Below are 16,498 nucleotides of genomic sequence, written 5' to 3' on the forward strand. Positions count from 1 at the left end.
GAATATTGAAATATTTCTTTAAATGTTTGTCATTGCTTTTCAACCATCATGCCCTTTAATTTAATTTCCCAATCTACCTTAGCCAACTTGACCCTCATACCTATATAATTGGCTTTATTTAGGTTTAAGACTCTAGTTTCAGACTTAAGTACGTCACTCTCAAACTCAATGTGAAATTCTATCATATTACGATCGCTTTTCCTTTACTGTGAGATTACTGATTAACCCTGTCTCATTACACAATACAAGATCTAAAATAGCCTGTTCCCTGGTTGGTTCACTGACGTATTGTTCGAGGAAACCATAGCGAATACATTCCATGAACTCGTCCTCCAAACTATCTTTGCCAATTTGATTTGCCCAGTCTATATGAAGATTAAAGTCCCCCATGATTACTGCATTATCGTTGCTACAAGCTCCTATTATTTCATGATTAATAATCTGTCCAATGGTATAGCTACTATTTGAGGGCCTATAAACTACTCCCACCAGTGTTTTCTGCCCCTTGTTATTTTTTATTTCCACCCATACAGATTCTACTTCCTAATCTTCCGAGCCAAGATCCTTTCTCGCCACTGTCCTTATGTCATCCCTTATTATTAGGGCTAAGCCCCCTCCTTTTCCATTCTGCCTGTCTTTTCTAAACGTCATGTACCCTGGAATATTTAGTTCCCAATTTTGGTCACTTTGCAACCATGTCTCTGTAATGGCTATTAGGTCAGACCCATTTATCTCTGTGCAACTAATTCATCTATCTTGTTACGAATGCTCCATGCATTCAGATAAAGAGTCTTTAATTTTGACTTTTTACCATTTTTTCCTGCTTTGACTTGTTGATGCTCTATTATTGGTAAACTCTCTGTTCCTTCCTGCCACACTCTGCTTATCTTTACCCAAATCACTACACTGCTCTGTTGCCTTGACTTTTCTCATTCGATTTCTAAATTTCCCCTCACCTGCCCCCTTTTCACTTTAAAGCCCTATCTACGGCCCTAGTTATTCGATTCACCAGGACGCTGGTCCCAACCTGGTTTAAGTAGAGCCCATACCAACGGAACAGCTCCCTCTTTCCCCAGTACTGGTGCCAGTGCCCCATGAATCGAAACCCCTGTCTCCCACACCGCTCTTGGAGCCACGCATTTAATTCTCTGATCTGTTTGTCCCTATGCCAATTTGCACATGGTTCAGGTAGTAATCCAGAGATTATTACCTTTTTGAGATTCTGCTTAGAAATTTTGACCCTAGCTCCTCAAACTGTCTCAGCAGAACCTCATTTTTAGTTCTACCTGTCGTTGGTTCCTATGTGGAGCAGGACAATTGGATCCTCCCCCTCATGCTCCAAGTTCTTTTCCAGCCACGAGGAGATGTCCTTAACCCTGGCACTGGGCAGGCAACACAACCTTCGGGACTCTCGGTCGCGGTTGCAGAGAACAGTGTATATCCCCCTGACTATACTATCCCTTACCACTACTTTACTTCAGTCATCTACATCTCTTTCTATGACAAGTCACTCTTGACATTGTCTATCCAGTGCTTCCTTGGTCTTCCTCAGCTACTTGTTCCATGTACCTCTGTATGCAGGTCCATGAAAGGTATCCTAGCTGTTTCCATTCTTGAAACATGCCCAAACCATCGCAGTCTTTTTGGGATCTTCTGTATAAGGGTAGTTTCCTGTCCAAGCCATGTTCCTATTATATCATTCTTGATTCTTTGCATCTTGGATATTCCCAGTATTTCTCCCAACCAACTCATCTCTGCTGTTAGTATCTTTTGATCATCAACTTTTTTCATGTTCCAACAGTTGGATCCATATAATTATATGGGGATAATCATCGCTTCATAAACTATTACCTTTTTTTTTAACCAATATATCTTCAGCCTTCCATATGTTTAATCTTCCAAAAGCAGCAGAAGCTAGTCCTATCCTCCTTTTGATGTCTTCATAACTCCCATTCTTTGCCACTAACCCACCAAGGTGTACAAACCTTTTCACCTGTTCGACTGCATCCCTATCAACTGTAAGGTGTACATCTTCCTGATGCTTCTCAAATGACATGACTGTTGTCTTATTTTTGTTAATATGTAATCCAAATTTTATACTCTCCACATGCACCTTATCAGTTAGTCTCTGCAGATTTGTTTTAGATGTTGCTATAAAGTCAATGTCATCAGCAAATCTGAGATTGTTTAAAATCTTGGCACATAAGGAAACCCCTCCAATATCATCTTTTAGTGCAAGATTAATTACTGTTTCCAGTTCTCGATTAAATAAATCAGGCGACAGTGTGCATCCTTGTCTCACCCAAACTGTTGATCTAAACCAATCCGTTAGTTTCCTATCCATTCTAACTGCTCAGGGACTTGCTATAGATGCTTTCTATCAGTCTGACAAGTTTCTCAGGAATACTGTACATCATTAAGACATACCATACCCTTCTTGCAATACTCTGTCAATGGTCTGCTTAAAATCTATGAAGTTGTTGTAACAATAGATGTTGTATTCTATAAATTTCTCCAAAATATGTCTTATTAAAAACAGTTTATCTATCACACTTTGTCCTGGTCTAAAACCAGCCTGTTCTTCATGCAGTACCACTTCTATGTATCTTTTCATTCTCGTCTGCAGTGTCTTAGTAAATACTTTTCTGGATAAACTCAGTAAGCTGATTCCTGTGTAATTGCTACATTCGATCTTTTTTGAAGATTGGTATTATAATCCCCTTTTCCCCAGTCTTCAGGTACTTGCATGCCTTCACAAATTTTGTTAAACAGCCTTTGCATCACTTTCACAGTATGTTCCTCACCCGCTTGCAACAACTCTAGTTACATTATCCATACCAGGAGCCTTGTTCTTTTTCAAACCATCAATAAAAAGTTTTACTTCGTCTTCCAAGAAATCTACCATCAACTTCCCTGCATTTGTACAGGGCGGTTTCTCCAGAACTGATTGATCAACCACGCTCCATAGACTGTATAGATCTTCAAAATATTCTTTCCGCTGATTGCTCCTCGACTGTTCCTCCTCAATTATCTGACCATTTTGGTCTTTCGCTGGCCATTTTAAGTTTAACATTCACTTAGTTCTCATCATCAATATAGCCCCTGTATTTTGTTTCTTTTGGTGTAATTTTCTGCTTCTTTGCACTAGTTGTTTATCCAGTTGTTCTTATCTCTCTTGCTGTTTAACTTTATTTCTCTGGTTAACCTGTTATATTTGTTCCTCGTATTAGGATCTACTTTTATTCTCACCTTAAGTTTTCTTCATTTTTCACTCAACTCCAGGACTACTTCTGTTATCCATTTATGATTTTTAGTGTTGTTTTTAAGATCCAATATTTGTTCTGAAGTTCTTAATATTCCATTTTTGATAGTGTTCCACGTCTCTTCTACATCCATTTCTTCAGTCATTGCAGGTACAATATTTCTTTCTACATTATCTTCGCGATGGGTAAGGAGGTGGGGAAGCTGGGATAAGTAAAGAACTAGAACAAGATTGGAGCTGTGGCTGTCAACGAGCCAGTTTGAGGCTGTGGCTGGGAGGGAGAAAAATTCCTGACTAGATAAATAAATAAAGGATCTAGCACAGGAGGACTGAAAACTAAGATTGGCCAAGAAAACAGTAAATGAGCAATGGCAGGCCTCCTAGATGGAGATAGTTCGGGTACAAACCAAGCATATTCCCATAAGCTTGAGCTCCCTGGATGACAAAGGAAATAGAGGTTAAAATAAAACAGAAAGAGGAGGTTTATGACAAATGTCAGGTACAGAATACTGTAGAAAACCAGGCAGAATACGGAGAGTGCACGGGGAAATTGAAAAAGGATACAAGAAGGGCAAAGAGAGAATTTGAGAAAAGGTTAGTGGGTAACATAAAATGGAACCCAAAAATCTTTTATGAACATGTAAAAGGATAGTTAAAGGAATGATTGGGCCAATTAGGGACAAAGAAGGAAATCTTCTTGTGGAGGCAGAGGGCACGACTGAGATACTGAATGAGTACTTTGCATCCGTCTTCACAGAAGAGGAGGATGAAGTTAATGTCGCAGTAGAGGAGGATGGAGTAGAGATAGTGAATAGGATAAAAATAGGTAGAAAAGAGGTGCTAAATAGGTTGGCTTCACTCAAAGTTGACAAGTCACCCGGTCCAGATGGGATGCATCCTAGGTTGCTGAGGGAAGCTAGGTTGGAGATGGCAGAAGCTCTGACCTCAATCTTTCAATCCTTCTTGGATATGGGAGTGGTGCCAGAGGACAGGAGGATTGCAAATGTTGCACCCCTATTGGAAAAAAAAGGGGAGAGGGATAAACCTGGTAACTACAGGCCAATCAGTCTAACGTCAGTGGTGGGAAAACTACTGGAGACCATTGTCAAGGACAAAATTAATTCTCACTTGGAGAAGCATGGGTTAATAAGGGACAGCCAGCATGAATTTGTTAAAGGCAAATTGTGTCTGACCAACCTGATTGAGTTCTTTGATGAAGTATCAGAGAGGATTGATGAAGATAGTGCAGTAGATGTTGTATATATGGACTTTCAAAAGGCACTTGATAAAGTACCACATAACAGACTTATTCAGAAAATAGAAGCACATGGGATTAAAGTGACTTGAGACTAAAGTAACTTGGGTACATAATTGGCTAAGGGATAGGAGGCAGAGAGCAGTGGTGAACAGATGTTTTTCTGACTGGAGAGAAGTATGCAGTGGGGTCCCCCAGAGATCGGTACTAGGACCATTGGTTTTCTTGTTATATGTAAATGACCTGGACTTGGATGCAATTAATGTGGATAAGTGTGAAGGGACATACTTTAGAAGGAACAACATGGCGAAGCAGTATCATTTAACTAATACTATTTTGAGTGGGGTGCAAGAGCAGAGAGACATGGGGGTGCATTTTCACGAATCTTTGAAGGTGGCAGGGCAAGTTGATGAGGTGGTGAAGAAAGCATAAGGGATACTTGGCTTTGTAAATAGGGGCATTGAATGCAAAAACAAGGAAGTCATGCTAAACCTTTACAAATCACGGGTTAGGCCTCAGCTGGAGCCTTATGTACAATTCTGGGCACCACACTTTAGGAAGGATGTCAAGGCCTTGGAGAGGGTACAGAGGAGGTTTACCAGGATGATACCAGGGATGAGGGACTTCAGTTATGTGGGGAGATTGGAGAAGCTGGGATTGTTCTCAGAGCAGAGAAGGTTAAGGGGAGATTTAATAGAGGTATTCAAAATAATGAGGTGTTTTGATAGAGCAAATCGGGAGAAACCTTTTCCTCTGGCAAGTGGGTCTGTAACCAGAAGTCATAGATTTAAAATAATTGGCAAAAGAATCAGAGGGTTGTTAAGATCTGGAACGCACTACCTGAAAGGGTGGTGGAAGCAGATTCCATAGGAACTCTCAAAAGGCAATTGAACATGTACTTGAAGAGGACTCATTTTCAGGGTTATGGGGAAAAAGCTGGGGTGTGGGACCAAATTGGACAGCCCTTTCAAAGAGCTGGCACAGGCACGACGGGATGAATGGCCTCCTTCTGTGCTGTGAGATTCTATGAAAGTGAGGTGTGCATGCAGCTCGCCTTCATTTAACACTTTTAGAAATTTCAAAAATTAACCCTGCACAATCTGTGCTAACAGAAGAAATAAAGTCAGACTCTTGATTTGATTTCAGCAGTGGAGAGTGAGATTTACCTCTGTCTTATCTTCTATTGATGCATCAATCGTAGTAAGCATGCAAGTGATACCATTCTGCTTACTTGCATGTAGACAGCCCGCTGACCAGGGTACACTGATCTTTATACCTCTTGTATAACATGCCCAGTTTGGCCACAGGATATGATGTAACCACAGTACAATGTGCTGTTCGCGTTGTCTGAAAAATGATAGAAACCAGTTTTTAGTTCTGCAGTACACATGTGACCTCATCTTTTATTCAGGGTTACTTCATCTTGTACTTTTCAACAATAGTTCTGTATCGATCGTAATCCCCCCCCCCATCCCAACTACTTAACTATCTTAATCTTATACGCTCATCTAAGAGTCTATTGTCTAAACCCATTCCTGGCTGAGTGCAGTTCATCACTTCTACACCAGCTGCATTATCTTATTCAGGTTGCGTATTTTGCACATGTTGTACTCTTTCTCTTTTTCACTCGGTGTGCGTCATCCGTCCATCCCCATACACATTAACCCATGTGCTTTGCGCTCATGTCAAGTTATCCTAACTTAGTCAGGAAATAGTTGGAAAGTGCAGTACAAGTCCAGCCCTATGCCCCAGAGAAAGGAGCAAGCCTGTATGGAGGAAACTTATTACAGTAATTTCTAGGATAAAATGGGTAGATTTATGGCTGTTGAGTGAATTAAGATGTCTCAATATGATTTTTAGAGGTATATGTTAGGTGCTTAGATGTACATAATAGGTAGCTGCAGAAAGACTTTTTATGGTGGTTACTAGTTTGTGAATGGTGCCAATCATTAACCAGCAGCTACAATAAAACTGATTAATCAAACTGCTTATCTGAGAACAGTTGTAGGGAGGTGAAAAGCACACATGATCTCGATCATTGTGACATAGAAGTCCATAAGCTCTCTGCACTTGTTGAAGGTGAGAGTAGAGGGGGTGCTACGGGATCTAATAATTTAAATATCATTTGCATTTGGATATTTTACATTAAAACTACGTGCATTTACAAAGTTATGGCAATAATTTTCTGGAGGGATGGTTCCCATTTACTATTCTTGGTTCCTGTTATAAACTAATGCATATGTTTGTTTTCCTTTTTCGAAGGATGATGTGGAAGCTTATTCTGAAAGTTGGGATGAGTTAGATAATAGCAATTTAGAGGAGGATTATCATGATGAAGATGAAGAGGTTGATAATGAAGATGACTCAGAGGTAAAATGTTTAAAAATAATACAATCCAATATAATAAAAAACAGAAAATGCTGGAAACGCTCAGCAGGTCAGACAGCTTCTGTCGAGAGAGAAAGAGAGTTAACATTTCAGATCGATTACCGTTAATCAGAACTGAAAGATGTTGGAGATGAACAGCTTTTGACCAAATACAGAGCCAGAAAAAAGGGAGCAGGAATAGAACAGGAGTGATTAAATGACAAAAGTGATGATGGAAGGCAAAAGGAGATGATAGTGGGACATGTATAGAAACAAAAGATGGGTCCAGAGGAAGTAAATGGTTACAACAGAATCCAGAGGGGGGAGGAAGCATGGAAAATCTGGCAGAGAAGAAGGCGGCTCCTGTGGCATCAGAAAGGTAGGCAGATCCCATGGGTGAGGACCACCCTGCTGACCGTGTACTGATAAGGGATCCCCACCCCAAGCACCAGGCCACACCTTATCCACTCCCAGTAGCTCTGGTGCAGCCATCTTCCATTACCACCATCTGCTGTCCAAGAGAAAATGGAAAGAGTGGTTAAGGTCTGAAGTTGTTAAACTCAATGTTAAGGCCAGAAGGCTGTAAAGTGCCTAGTAGAAAGATGAGGTGCTATTCCTCGAGCTTTGTTGGAATAGTGTAGGAGGCAGAGGTCAGAGTGGGATGGAGGATTAAAGTCGCTTCCGAATGTAAACTGGAAATGCCCAAAGGGAAATGAGGCAATAGAACCAGAACCTGGCTATTGTCACAAAAGAATCATTGGATACTTGCAAGGTTCTGCAGCACTGGAAGCAAGCAAACAAATGTAGTGCTTCTATTTCAAAATGGTCAAATCAGACTCAGATAATTATAGGCCTATTAGTCTAATGATAATGGATAAACTCATGGCAACAGTTCTAATGGGTAGCTGAGGAGTATCTGTAGAGTAGTAATAAAAACTAGGCAGCATCAATTTAGAAAATCCTGCCTGGAAAACTATTTTGACTTCTTTGCAAACATTGTGGATAAAGTACGTGGTGGAACTTCTTATAATATTGTTTGGTTTTCATAAAGTCTTGCATTAAACTAAAAGTCACAGGAAGCCGGGTTAAAAATCAATTGGATGAGGTACTTGTGAGAAGTGTAATGTTAGATTGGGGGAAGGTGTTGAGTGGAGTCCATCAGGGGTCAGGATTGAGCTTCTGTTTTCAATTTACATTAACGACCTGCATTGGACAGTCAAATGGCAATTTGTTAGAGAGGACGCAGCAAAAGATTAACAAACTTAGATCATCCATCCAATTGAGCAAAAAAATGGAAAATAAAATTTTATACAATAAATGTGAAATGTTACATATTGATTGAAGTAGATTCATCACTTTCCATGTCTGGACAACATGGTGAAGCAATTAAAAAGGCAATTGCAATGCTCTGACACACACACACTTGCAGTACTGTGTTCAACTCTGGTCACTACACCACAAAAAACCTATTACTTTTCTCTATATTATCTCCGATGTTTGTATAAGATGAATCCTGAATATAAAGGGGATGAGCTGTAAGGAAAAGTTAAAGGAAATTAATCGCTAAGCCAAGAAAGAAAGCAATTGAGAGAGGACCTAATCAAGGGATTTACAATACTAAATGGTATAGAAAAAGTAAATCCAGAATATTTCCAATTAAGCCCGGAAAGTAGGATTGAAGAACATAAATTTAAATTAGTGGTAATTAGATTGAAAATGGATATGGATGCAATTTCCTGGGCAAACCTGGCAGTACAGAGGCAGTCTGGGAAGGAAAATGGGGCTGTGCGGCTTTCAGCTGATGCCCTGCCCCCAAAAAAATGGCCGGTATTATTTTCCTGCGATGACCCTGCTGTAACCCACATCTGCCCACCCCCGCCACGCATAGATGAAGGCATGGCTTCATAGACCCTGTTATTTCTTTCTCTTTCCACCACCAGGAAGCACTGCTATTATAAAGGTGGGGTGTTGGGACCAGTACGGTGTTGAGAGGTGAGAAAGCACTGTGAAGGCAAGATTTCACTGAATTTAGTGTTCATGCAGGACTGTGAAGACTAGAAGCATTTTCCATTAGACCACAGTACTGAGTTACCAGGATATAAAATGAGAATATCATTGTAAATAAATAATGGATTTCCTTCTTGGAATTCCTTTGTTTCTGTGCTTTGAGGAAGTGGTTGATGAGGACAGAAAGGAGGGAAGCCCGGAGAATTCAGTATCGTACACACTGGCATCACCCAGCATGTAGGTACCCAATTCAAATGGAGTACCGACCAAGGAGGTCATATATGGAATTCTTCTATCACCTTGTGATGTATCCTCTGTCTTACGAGTGGGTGTATCTGGACTGGTGTTTGAATAATTCAGCTGTCATGATTGAGTCGATGAATAGAGTGCGGGAATGCGCACTCTGCTGCCGGGCTGCTCATCAGACGTCCAGCAGCTGGGAGAGACGCAGAGGCCATTCATTTTAGGAGGGTGTGCTCTTATCATTGAATGATACCGCACAGAAGGAGACCATTCGGCCCATTCATGCCTGAGCCGGTTTTTTGGTAGAGCTATCCAAACAGTCCCACTCCCCTGCTCTTTCCCCATAGCCCTACACATTTTTTCCCTTCAAGTATTTATCCAATTCCCTTTTGAAAGTTACTGTTGAATCTGTTTTCACCACCCTTCCAGACAGTGCATTGCCGATCATAACTTGCTGCGTAATTTGTTTTTCCTCATTTCGCCTCTGGTTCTTTTGCCAATGACCTTAAATCTGTGTCCTCTGGTTACCGACCCTTTTGCCACTGGAAACAGTTTTTCTTTATTTACTCTCTCAAAACCGTTCATGACTTTGAACATCCCTATCAAATCTCCTCTTAACGTTCTCTGTTCTAAGGAAAACAACCCCAGCTTCTCCAGTGTCTCCACGTAACTGAAGTCCCTCATCCCTGTCACCATTGTAATAAATCTCCTCTGCACCCTCTCCAAGGCCTTGACAGGCTTCCTAAAGTGTGGTGCCCAGAATTGAACACAATACTCCAGCTGAGGCCTAACCAGTGTTTTACAAAGGCTTAGCATATCTTCCTTGCTTTCGTACTCTATGCCTCTATTTATAAAGCCAACGATCCCATATGACTTTTTAACAGCCTTCTCGACTTGTCCTGCCGCCTTCAAAGATTTGTGAATGTACACCCACATGTCTCTCTCTTCCTGTACCAGTTAGTTTATATTGCCTCTCCTCTTACATAAGAACATAAGAACATAAGAAATAGGAGCAGGAGTAGGCCAATCGGCCCCTCGAGCCTGCTCCGCCATTCAATAAGATCATGGCTGATCTGATCCCAACCACAAATCTAAAGAACACAAGAAGTAGGAGCAGGACCCGGCCACTCAGCCCCTGGGCCCTCTCCGCCACCCACAGGGCATTGACCGATCCGAGCTTAGCTTCATGTCCAATTTCCTGCCCGCTCCCCATAACCCCTAATTCCCTTTACTTCTAGAAAACTGTCTATTTCTGTTTTAAATTCATCTAATGATGTAGCTTCCACAGCTTCCTGGGCAGCAAATTCCACAGACCTACCACCCTCTGAGTGAAGAAGTTTCTCCTCATCTCAGTTTTGAAGGAGCAGCCCCTTATTCTAAGATTATGCCCCCTAGTTCTAGTTTCACCCATCTTTGGGAACATCCTTACTGCATTCACCCGATCAAGCCCCTTCACAATCTTATATGTTTCAATAAGATCGCCTCTCATTCTTCTGAACTCCAATGAGTAGAGTCCCAATCTACTCAACCTCTCCTCATATGTCCACCCCCTCATCCCTGGGATTAACCGAGTGAACCTTCTTGGTACTGCCTCGAGAGCAAGTATGTCTTTTCTTAAGTGTGGACACCAAAACTGTATGCAGTATTCCAGGTGCGGTCTTACCAATACCTTATATAACTACAGCAATACCTCCCTGTTTTTATATTCTATCCCCCTAGCAATAAAAGCCAACATTCCGTTGGCTTTCTTGATCACCTGCTGCACCTGCATACTAACTTTTTGATTTTCTTGCACTCGGACCCCCAGATCCCTTTGTACTGCAGTACTTTCCAGTTTCTCGCCATTAAGATAATAACTTGCTCTCTGATTTTTCCTGCCAAAGTGCATAACCTCACATTTTCCAATATTATATTGCATCTGCCAAATCTCCGCCCACTCACCCAGCCTGTCTATATCCCCTTGCAGGTTTTTTATGTCCTCCTCACTCTCTACTTTCCCTCCCATCTTTGTATCATCTGCAAATTTTGATATGTTACACTCGGTCCCCTCCTCCAAATCGTTAATATAGATTGTAAAGAGTTGGGGACCCAGCACTGACCCCTGTGGAACACCACTGGTTACTGGTTGCCAGTCCGAGAATGAACCATTTATCCCAACTCTCTGCCTCCTGTTTGATAACCAATCCTCCACCCATGCCAGAATATTACCCCCAATCCCGTGATTTTTTATCTTGAGCAATAATCTTTTATGTGGCACCTTGTCGAATGCCTTCTTGAAGTCTAAATACACTATGTCCACTGGTTCCCCTTTATCCACCCTGTACATTATATCCTCAAAGAACTCAAGCAAATTTGTCAGACATGACTTCTCCTTCATAAAGCCATGCTGACTTTGTCCTATTAAATTATGCTTATCTAAATGTTCCGTTACTGTCTCCTTAATAATAGACTCCAAAATTTTACCCACCACAGATGTTAGGCTAACTGGCCTATAATTTCCAGCCTTCTGCCTACTACCCTTTTTAAATAAGGGTGTTACATTAGCAGTTTTCCAATCTGCCGGGACCTCTCCTGAGTCCAGGGAATTTTGGAAAACTATCACCAAAGCATCCACAATCCCTACTGCCACTTCCCTCAAGACCCTAGGATGTAAGCCATCAGGTCCAGGGGATTTATCCGCTTTGAGTCCCATTATTTTACTGAGTACCATCTCCTGAGTGATTTTAATCGTATTTAGCTCCTCCCCCCGTGGAGCCCCCTGTTTGTCCAGTGTTGGGATATTCTCAGTGTCCTCTATCGTAAAGACTGAAACAAAATATTTGTTCAGCATTTTTGCCATCTCCATGTTTCCCACCATTAATTTCCCGGTCTCATCCTCTAACGGACCTACGTTTGCCTTAGCCACCCTTTTTCTTTTTATATAACTATAGAAACTCTTGCTATCTGTTTTTATATTTTTTGCTAATTTCTTTTCATAATCTAACTTCCCTTTCTTAATCAATCCTTTAGTTACTTTTTGCTGTCTTTTGAAGACTTCCCAATCTTCTATCCTCCCACTAAGTTTAGCTACCTTATATACATCCTACCAAAATATATCACTTCAGACTTCTCTGTGTTAAATTTAATCTGCCACGTGTCAGACCCTTTCACTAAACTGTCTATTACAATCCTCCTCATTGTTTACTACATTTCTGAGTTTTGTGTCACCTGCAGACTTTGAAATTATGCCCTGTATGTCCAGGTCATTATATCAATAAGAGTAGTGGTCCTAATACTGACTCCTGGGGAACACCACTGTAAACTTCCTCCATTCTGAAAAACAACCATTCACCAATACTCTCTGCTTTCTGTCCCTTAACCAATTTCGTATTCATGCTGCCGCTGCCCATTTAATCCCATGGGCTTTAATTTTGCTAACGGATCTATTATGTGGTACTTTATCAAACGTCTTTTGAAAGTCCATATACACATCATCAATCGCCCTACCTTCATCAACCCTCTCCGTTACTTCATGATTCAGAACCAGTGACCGAGTAATAATAGGATGCCTTTCATTAGCATGTCTTAAAACCTTAACCACTCACCATGCATTAGGCGATCCATCTAACCTGAACCTGACAAATCTCTTCTAACTTCTCCATTTCAGATTTTGTTGTGTCTATCCACTGATTTTAGCTTAACTAGAAGCCTTTCATGTGAAACAATTTCAAATGCTTTTTTGATGGTCCCAAAGAAAGAAAGAACTTGCATTTATATAGCACCTTTCACTACCTCAAGACCTCCCAAAATGCTTTACAGCCAATGAAGTACTTCTGAAATGCAGTTACTGTTGTAATGTAGAAAACACAGCAGCCAATTTGCAAACACAAGATCCCACAAACAGCAATGAAATAAATGACCAGATGATCTGATTTAGTTGTTGGCTGAGGGATAAATATTGGTCAGAACACCGGGAGAACTCCCCTGCTCTCCTTCGAATAGTGCCGTGGGATCTTTTACATTAACCTGAGAGGGTTGACGGGGCTTTAGTTTAACATCTCATCGGAAAGATGTCACTTCTGACAGTGCAGCGCTTCCTCAGTACTGCACTAAAGTGCTAGCCCAGTGTATGTGCTCAACTCTCTGGAGTGAAGCTTGAACCTATGAGCTTCTGACTCAGGTGAGTATGCTATCACTGAGCCAAGGCTGATCGTAAGGTGTCATTAACTCTGTACCTCGGCTTTCCAAGAAATGTAAACCTTGCCAATGCTAATATAATAATAGTACTGATGGGAGGCATTGCTTGTGGCTCATACTGTCTGAACACCAAGGATGCAGTTGGTAGCATTGAGGATCTGGTAAGTGCAAAAAGTATAAATGGAACATACTGTCTCCCATTTAACTTGAAACGTGATAAAGCATTGTGATCAAACTTTTTATTTTTGTGGGTGACTAGTTTGCTTAAGGGGTTCCTGCAGGCTACTTATACTGTGGTTTGGGAATGGAGTTTTCCTGCTTGGTGCATCAGCACAAACTGCATTCACCCATGCTGAAGTACTTTCAGCTGTGGCACTGAAACATTTGGAGGGATTGGGGGGAGTTTTAATCTCTAAGAACGGATGGGTTGGGAGCGGGTGGGAGGTAAAAAATGTTTAATTTCTCAAACCCGACCCCAACCCGCCCACTTTCGGTTTTAACTGAAGCGGGTCGGGTGACCAACTCGCTCTCAGGAGGTGGGTAGGTCAGTAAAATCTTTTAAGGAGGCTGTGTGCCTCCATTTTTAATTTTTACTTTTAACCCATGGAGGCTGGGTTTCCTGGGAGGTAGAAGGAGATGAGAAGGACCGAATTCATGAGGTATGTGCATTTATGGCACTGCTTATGGGCCAGGAGGAGCAGGAGTTCCCCTCCAAACTAACCTCTTTGCACACCCTGTGATTGGACCCCGCGATCTCCAACTGCTCACCCCCACCACCCAAATTCTGACTTACCTTCCATTCGCTCCCCAGCTACTTTCCTGCCCGACAGGCAGCCAGCCTGTCGATCAAACTGGCTGTCGGGCAGGAAACTTTTTGAACCATTTTAAAACAGGTACTACTGTTGAATTTGGTAGGACCTGCGGGGAAACCCCATTGTTCCCCGTCCCCGCTTTCTTCCTGGCTCCAAGTAAATATCGGAGCCATTATTTCGCTCTGGTGTTTTTGTAACCTCAGTATCAGAAAAATGGGAGGGGAGGGGGCAGTGATGGTGGAGGTTCGAGTTTGAACTATGTTAAGGGGTAGTAATACTACTTCTGGTGTTTCTGAGATTCCTCCTCCCCCCTTTGAGGCAATACTTCAATCAGGTCTTAGTGTAAATAGCACCAACTCTCAGCTGTTGTGTACCTTTTAAAGAGATAAGTACAAATGAGGCAGGGCATTCACTCCATCGAGCTCATTCTTCCACTTTAGTTAAAAGAAAAAAGTCTTCACCTAGCCAAGAAAGATAATGAGTAAGGCAGTAGTTTATTGTACATTAAAATGAGAGTGAGTCATTTCATGGTCGAATTTAAAAACGAAAAAGTGAGTTCTTCTCTCTTTCCCCACCCCCCCACCCCCCCCCCCCCCCCAAGAAAAATTCAGTCCTCCATGCCAGTTGTGTTCCGATTTTCCTTTTCTCCCAAAACATTTGAACAGGGTTAATGGTGTAAATCCAGCAGTGCTCATCCTTCCTCTACATGTGTTTTGATCGCTTTCTCTATTTTCCCCAAAGTGCCCGCACTGAACTTCTCCTTTAAGCCTGTGTGTGTCACCCGATTGGCAGCCTCACCATGCCTATGGAGAAGATGCAGAAAGCAAGTGTGAGAGAGAATCTGACCCAGGAAGTGTGGGCACTAGGCTTGGGGGCATTGCATATTGCTTCACAGGTGGAATAATCAGGGCTCACTGGTTTCGACACCTGTCTGATTAAAGTTAGCTGTGGTTACAATATCAAGTTAGAACTGCAATAAGATAAGCTTTTCTATTACCAGGTCTCTGTTGGTAAACCAAGTGAAAGCAAAACTGATACAAACTATGAAAACATGCCAGATTATGATGAAGAAACACAGGCCTTGATTGTTGGTAAGTTCTTAAATTTTGATGCAGAACCTCCTTCAGAACTGTAAACTTTCAGACTTGAGTAGCATTCCTGCACCAAAGTGACTTTTTTCTCTCAGACTAATTCTATAGATTCTGTTGTTTCTCTAATACTACCTTCTAGTGTTTGATAAAATAATTTTACATTTTTGCAGATGTTATACAGAACATCAAGTGCTCAAAGGGTTAAACATCTATTAATTTAGACAATAATTGTGCCTTCTGCAATCCTTTCAAAGAAGCACATCTTGTTGTTAATTGTATCTGTGTGATTTACATCAATTAGTGTTAATTGTATTCAGGTGGTTCATATCAATTGGGAACTCTCGTATCCATTTATGAGAGCTGATCTAGGGTGTGGTGTGTGTGGTAATGTGGATCTCTGCGAATAAAGGCTTGGAAGCAACTGAAGACTAGGCACTAGTATTCTATACTTCATCACCTGGCTATCCAGTTTAGAAGACTTGTACTTATGAAATTGAAGGTGCATAATGTATGGCACACTTAAAAGGATAAATTGCTTGACAAGTGATTATTTGGTAGTCATAAGGTGTTAATGGCCAAATAGTCCCTAATTATTGAATGTTGACTCTGGCCAAAGAATAGTTGTGATTTTTTTTTATTATAGTGAAACATAGGCTAAGAGATGCTTTTAAATGATTAAGAAGGGTAGGTATGCACTATGTACATTCTGATTGGTAGTGCAACTGTTTTGTAATATTGAAGTTGTGAATATTTTCTTTGTAATTAAATTTGATGGGTGAAGTCACTGCATTTGAATGAGCGGTCAAGGTAATCTGTAAACCGCATGTATCCATGTCACCTACTTAATACTGAAATTAATAAATTCCTGTAATAAAACAAATTAAAAGAAACCTCTTATAATGTCATAATTTTAGTGAATTGTGATCTTTATCGTGCATCAAGAATGCAATGATATCAGTGGTTCCCAGCAAAATCAATTTGAAAATCAAATAAATTGATGAACATCTTTCTTTTCTATAAGAGACCAATCACCTCTTTAAACCACTCTTCCCTTTATAAACCTTTTTAAAATGCAGCTCTTCAACTAAGCTTTCAGTTACTCATAATCTCCCCTTCCTGTTTCCTTATGCCTATTAGTGAAGTGTTTTGGGGCATTTCTTTACATTAAAGGCACTTTTTAAATGCAGATTATTATTTATAACCCATGAAGATATTTCATAATCATGGAATAGCTTTTGTGGTGTCCTGCTGGGTCAGTACGTTTACTCGATGAATAGGTGAGTGA

At 41.0% G+C, this 16,498-nt stretch overlaps 1 protein-coding gene across 8 annotated transcripts in view; it reads left to right on the forward strand.

The window, feature by feature from the left end:
• The window catches only part of LOC137325306 (glucosidase 2 subunit beta-like), a 205,672-nt gene that overhangs the window by 34,914 nt on the left and 154,260 nt on the right, over positions 1–16,498 (forward strand). For 7 of the 8 annotated variants that reach the window (XR_010963861.1, XM_067990240.1, XM_067990239.1 and 4 more), the window contains 2 exons: positions 6,780–6,887; positions 15,123–15,213. Coding sequence is in view for 7 of the 8 variants with exons in the window: in XM_067990240.1 (XP_067846341.1) it covers positions 6,780–6,887; positions 15,123–15,213 (199 nt within the window). In the remaining variant the exon portion in view is untranslated. The remainder of the gene's footprint in view (positions 1–6,779; positions 6,888–15,122; positions 15,214–16,498) is intronic. The other variant, XM_067990243.1, reaches the window with a different exon arrangement.

Source organism: Heptranchias perlo, chromosome 9 (assembly GCF_035084215.1).
Source record: "Heptranchias perlo isolate sHepPer1 chromosome 9, sHepPer1.hap1, whole genome shotgun sequence".
In the NCBI taxonomy this organism is placed as follows: domain Eukaryota; kingdom Metazoa; phylum Chordata; class Chondrichthyes; order Hexanchiformes; family Hexanchidae; genus Heptranchias; species Heptranchias perlo.